This window comes from Amblyomma mixtum, chromosome 1, assembly GCF_055824585.1.
Source record: "Amblyomma mixtum isolate Tamu chromosome 1, ASM5582458v1, whole genome shotgun sequence".
Taxonomy (NCBI): Eukaryota; Metazoa; Arthropoda; class Arachnida; order Ixodida; family Ixodidae; genus Amblyomma; species Amblyomma mixtum.
The window spans coordinates 35557009-35562780 of record NC_143012.1 but is presented as its reverse complement, the minus strand read 5'-3'; the positions used below and the strand labels follow the sequence as shown (position 1 = coordinate 35562780).

The 5772-nt window shown below is 46.3% G+C and overlaps 1 protein-coding gene across 3 annotated transcripts; it reads left to right on the top strand.

Moving 5' to 3' along the window:
- Positions 1-1000: 1000 nt before the first annotated feature.
- Taf8 (TBP-associated factor 8) lies at positions 1001-5358 on the top strand. Of its 3 annotated transcripts, none has more exons than XM_089547476.1 (7): positions 1001-1158; positions 1457-1555; positions 1899-1961; positions 2207-2234; positions 2706-2830; positions 3335-3482; positions 4466-5358. In XM_089547476.1, the coding sequence occupies exons 1-7, from the start codon at positions 1048-1050 to the stop codon at positions 4636-4638; spliced, it is 747 nt and encodes a 248-aa protein (XP_089403602.1). In that variant the 5' UTR covers positions 1001-1047; the 3' UTR covers positions 4639-5358. The 3 variants fall into 3 exon arrangements, with proteins under 3 accessions (XP_089403602.1, XP_089403600.1, XP_089403601.1); XM_089547474.1 differs by having other exon boundaries at positions 2196-2234; XM_089547475.1 differs by lacking the exon at positions 2207-2234.
- The last annotated feature ends 414 nt before the right edge of the window (positions 5359-5772 follow it).

Genomic DNA, 5772 nt, shown 5'->3' with positions numbered 1-5772 from the left:
AGCGAGTGCAACAACCACTCCGTATGTGCAGACCATCCGTGTACCGAGTCTGGGCGCGCCAGTTCTAGTTCTCCGCTTAACCGCTAGGTGTGACCCGAGCCAACGTGGAAACTGGAAACCCTACTCGTTGGCAGAGGGCATGACCGGAAAACTTCTTACCATCACGAGATTTTAGCCGCACGGTGTGACCAGTGCAGCTCAGAAGCAAACCTCATAGCCGCAAACTTTTTAGATAGGGGGTACGTTGGTGCAACACTAAGCCCCTTGCTAACCTCTCTTGGATGGTTCCCGTGGCAACTACCCTGCGGTTACGCGCTACTGCTACTAATAGCAGTTGGTTATATTAACTCTATGACTAATAGCGAAACCCAGGCGACGAGCCTTTAATAGCTGTCGCTGCAAAATGATTGGCGGAAGAGAGGAAGATAGTAGCTATATTAAAGCGAAAAGGAATTTACCACAAAGGGTTTGAACAATGCAGACCCCCGCAGGCCCCGTGTCACAAGCAATCACAAGGGATATCTTCCTCAATCCGCCATGGTGGCTCAGGGATTAAGGTGCTCGTCTAATGAGCCGGACTACCCGGGTTCGAACCCGACCGCGGCGGCCACGTTTCTGTGGAGGCGAAACGCATAAGGCGCCCATGTGTTGTACGTTATCCCCAGGTGTCCGACATTTTCCGGGGACCTCTTTCTTCTTTCCCTCCCTCCTTTATCCTTTCCCTTACGGCGCGGTTCGTGTGTCCATCGAGATATGTGAGACAGTTGCTGCGTCATTTCCTTTCATGAAAACCATTTTTTTTTCTTATCAACTAACAACATGATAAGGAAAAAAAACAAAAAACTATGGGAGAAAGGCACCGAATAATTTCATTTGTCTATGGCATGGAGGAAGGAAAGAACTTCCTTCCTCCATGGTCTATGGGTTTACTCTATTGATGCTTTGACGATGCAGCTTTCGGAAATCACTGAAGTTCTTCATTGAATGGAACGAAGCCGACGAAGCGTGCAAAAATGGCGTCGTCCGCTGCAGACGCGGGCACTGCGAATGCGCGCAGAAAAGCACTTTTTGCTGCGGTGTGTTCGATCTGCGTTGAAAGTGGCTTCGCGAGCGCGGAGCGAGCAGCAATCGAGTCTCTTGTGGAAATGCTTCAGAGCTGTAAGTGGCGAATCGAGCGTAAACATGGCTAACACAATTGCAATTGTATGTTTGTACGTAGAGTTTGACGCTCGCTACTCCAGTTGATTTTTATTAACTGGCAATTGTACACTTGTTCCTGAGCGTTTGCTGGGTAGTGATGCATCACTCTTGCTACTCAGAGAATAAAAGCGTCAACCCAGCAACCGAGTATGCCGCTGGTGAACTTGCACGTTGCATTGCAAATGCAGGATAAATCTGTCACTCCTCCCAAGCGTCGCTTTTCAAGTGCAGTAACATTGTATCTTTGACCTCTCAGGTCTTGTCGAGATCGCCCGAAGCAGCAGGGCCTTCTGCGAGCTGTCTGGAAGGACTGAGATTTTATCCGGGGACGTCTTCGTGGCTCTCATCGAAATGGGTATGGATGATAATCGCTAGATCACTTCGGAGCTAGTCAGTGAATCAGCGTGCTGGCTACTAAAGTAGTTACCGCAGCGATGGCCTAGTCATTTGAGCATCCTCCTCTCATGCGGGAGGTGTGGGGTTCGATCCCCAGTATCGCCGGGTACCCACCGGTGATACAGTGGGAACAAACCCCTGTCTGCCAAGCACCCCTGTCTGGTGCTTGGCTTTTTTAAGGTGAAATGCTTTGACCCCACCTTGAGTGGGGTCAAAGACAGCGCTTGTCTCTTTTTGTATTTCTTTGTTTCACGTTGCCGGACCTTGTACAGAATAGAAAAACGACTGTTGATGCATTGCAGGTATCAATGTGGAGTCATTATGGAGCTTTGCCAAGCGTCCCAATCGCATCACTCTGCCAACACGTAAGAATTCTTGTTCAGTTCCTTCTTTCACGCTTTACTAGGACTCGTTCATTCCATGACTGTCTTCAGTGACGCATAACGTTTGTACAACCACAATTGCATCTGTGCTCATCACTCGGGCAGTCTTGTTATGCAACTTTTTGTGTATTGAATTTTTTAGATGTAGAATTAAGAGAAGCCATTAGTTAACATATTTTAGTTACCAATTCTTTCTGTTACGTTTACCAAGCGCAGGTATCTTTCAGTTGCAAGAGGAAGAAGAAATGGTAACATGTAAGCAAAACCTTCTCTACACCTGCTCATAGATCTTTTCATGACCTTCAGCGCAACGGGTTTTTGTGGCTGTGGGGAGAGTGTGGGGAGCTTAATCCTCAGCTCTTTCCTGTTCTACAAGCTCAGCCCAATGTCCAATATGGTGGTGCCGTTTGACCTCTTTAAAGGCCTATAAGGAGTTCTATATTGATGGCAGGCACACATCACAGTAGTTGTGATGGAACACTGTTTAACGCTTCCATGGTTCGGTTTGGTGGTCATAAACTGCCTGCTGTTCAAACATGGAGGCCAAGGGGACATCTGTGCAAGCTAGCTTTATAGCATATGAAAGACTATTCATCAGGGAGTACTTCATATCTTTAACGTATGGTTTCGTGGTGTCCTTGTCTTGTTTGACTTAGATGTAAGAAATCAATGCTTATGTGCCTCGAGGTGTCACGTCTAACTGCACCTTGTTCTGCACCTTGGTAGCGGGCCTGCAGACGCGATCACCTACACCGAAGATCCTGCAGGCTGGTGACAAGAAGCCTCTGCCACCACATATCCCCGAGCACATGGTGCCCTTTCCCGATCCTCATGCCTACATCCGGACACCTGTACGTAAATCTAGGGTTGACTGCATCCTTTCTTTGTGTATACACCTTGTACAGCTGTTTTCATGATTGCAGTTACTGTCTCTTACATTGAGCTCTTCCTATTATTTTTTTTGCAACATTTGTCTACCTGCATCGCTCTCCTTGTATGTGCAACCTGCCGGCAAGCCTCTTTGAGAAACATTTATAGGTGTGCATAGCAAAGGATGATTGTGTTCATACATTTGTTTTACATTTTAAGTTTTCCATGCCTGTTGCAACATTGTATGAAATGCAACCAACTGTGAGTCACTGTTGCTATCTGCTATTTCCGTCTTCCTCTGCCTTGTTATTTTTGTGCTTTTCTATCCGTAGTTTTTAGGCTTCTATGACAGCTGTCGGTAAGTACCGTGTTCCTGTCAGCGTATCAATTATTTTATTTGACCGCTTCGTCATAGGGGATGTAACTGCGTAAGCCACTGTTAGGCCACTTGCTGCAGATGTTTCCACCTGTTTTCGTTTTTGCAGACCCACAAGCAGCCTGTGACCGAGTACGAGGCAATTCGGGAGAAGCTGGCCAGCCAGAAGCGAGATGTGGAGCGCGCCCTGACCCGTTTTGTGGCCAAGACGGGCCCCACTCAGAGCCTCTTTGCCGACCAGTCAGCTCCTTTTCCCTGTAAGCACTGTGCTGCCTTCATTTGTGTGTGCTGCATGCCGGGACGCATTGTCCAACAGACCCGGGAAGGTGCTGAAATGATTGGCTAAACTCTTTGTTAAGCCTGTTATTACAGCGAAGCTGTTAGTGGCTCAGTTGTGGCATTGGTGGCGTTGTCGGCGTAATTCATTGCGTTACTGTGAAGCAACCGGCAGTGAGGAGCCATCTAATAGCACTGCACACTGGTGCTGGTGGAGTATCTTCATTTCATCACAAATAGCAAAAATAGCTGGTCAAACACATAATAAGGAAGCATGATCATAGCAGCCCCTTTTTTTTTTTTGTGGTCTTGTGGGTTTACCCATCCGACCAGTCGAGGCAAGAGGAAAGGGTAGGTGGGTAAAGAATTCATAGGAGCAATTTCCAGGGCAAGGTGTCCATTTGTTGCATATAGTGGTTAAGCCTAAATGCATGCTCCTGTAATTTTACTGAAACATTCAGCAGAAGAGTGGCTTAGAGATATACAGCATTCTGCATGTAGATGAGCAACGCAGGTATAGAATTTCTATATTTCAGGAGTTTACTGATCTTTCTAATGCGTACAAGAGTGCGTTGTCCTTGGCTTTCCCAGAAAAAAAAAGTACATGGAAAACGTGTCGCACAAGCCCTTGCTGTGGGCAGTGCAGCTTCACCGAAATCTTGCATGTTTTAGTAAAATTGTTCTACAAAGTAAGACATAGCTGTCGTAGGAACAAAATAAACGGCATGTAGTCAGTAACCTTTGATGTCTCACTCTGCCATGTTGCAAGGCTTTTGGCACATGGCATTTGCAGTTGTTAGCGGTTGGACATGTGCTGCGACATCCAACTGATGTGGTCTGTAACTACTAACTAGTGATTGCTCATTTATCGTAAAAAGTAGACAGACACAAAATTTTGACCCATTTACTGCTGTGAAGATGACAAAACTGCTGGCTGTAATCCAGTTCTTTGCCTTGTCTGCAGTGATTGCTTGCAAGCCCATGGCCCAACCGTACTTGGCAGCGCTGTTGCCCAAAGATCAGGTGTTCGAGCAGCAAGAGGAGGAACAGTCCAAGAACAGCCCCGAACGGCCGCCGGAGCTCGTAGACAACCCTTACCTGCGCTCGGTCAAGATGCCACGGAAACGGAAACGGTGATTGCGCTCGCCAAGCCACAGCACAGAGCTCCTCGCCCTTCCTTTGAGGGAAACTGTACAGCGTGTGTTCAGCGAGTGGACTCCTGACGCAGCACAAGTGGATGCCACGTCAGAGTTGCACGTGGCAACATTTTTCTTGACATTTCATGCCGTGAAGAAATGTGAATGTGTGCAACACACGAGTGAATGTGTGCAACTGTGGTGTGATGTGACACCAACTCCATTCGAGAGGTAAACAGCGTTCGCCTGTGATGTGAGATGTTGTGCGAGTGAATAATTCATCACATGACTTCAGTGCAAGATTGCCAGGCTTCAGAGTCTGGCACGAAGCATCAATAGTATTCATGTTAGCCGCTCGACCTTGCCAGGAAAAAAGTGTGTGTGACAGTGGTATCATGCAACTTTTTTTATACTTTTTTTTGTTTTTGAGGTGAGAGAGTGCCTCTGCCTTTGATCTGCCGTCATTGAGCCATCGCTAGACAGTCAACTAGCGTTATTACTGCTGCAACTGCCGTTGTAACTTTCAAGTAAATGATTAGTTTAACAACAGTACCGTGTGCGTTCACGCGTGCTAGGCCTTGAGCCAGCTTTTTTAATAAATTCTGTTTATCGATGCAGTTCCTTTTGCATATAGAAATGGATGATGAGCAAAGCTTCACTGGTGTTTTTAGACTACCATGGCCAATGGGGTCAACAATAAAAATGTTACACCTTCATGAAATGCAAATGCACTGTTTTTGTTAATTGTGAGGATGTGTCAACATCAGAGCAGAAACTGTCGTGGAGCAGTCTAGCGCTGATAATTCATGCATTTGAGCATTTCCAGACTACAAGGGCAATATTTTTCAGTTTGCACTTGGAAACTTTGCACATAGTCATAATAGCTATTCTTTTAAGTGGTCATGATGTCAGAGTTTAGTTTTGTCTACTGAACTGAATGCTGTCTTTGCATAAAGCTGCCAGCTAGTAAAAATTTTGACTGCATGCTTTACAAAAGGCTTGTCCCAGGGACAATCTTAATGCCAGTTCTCCCACAGAGGATTTTAACTCCTAGTTTTATTCGACTCAACTCCAATTTTCAATCTGCAAAAAAGTCTCGTATGGCTCTTTCTGGATATGTCGTTGTTTGCCAGCA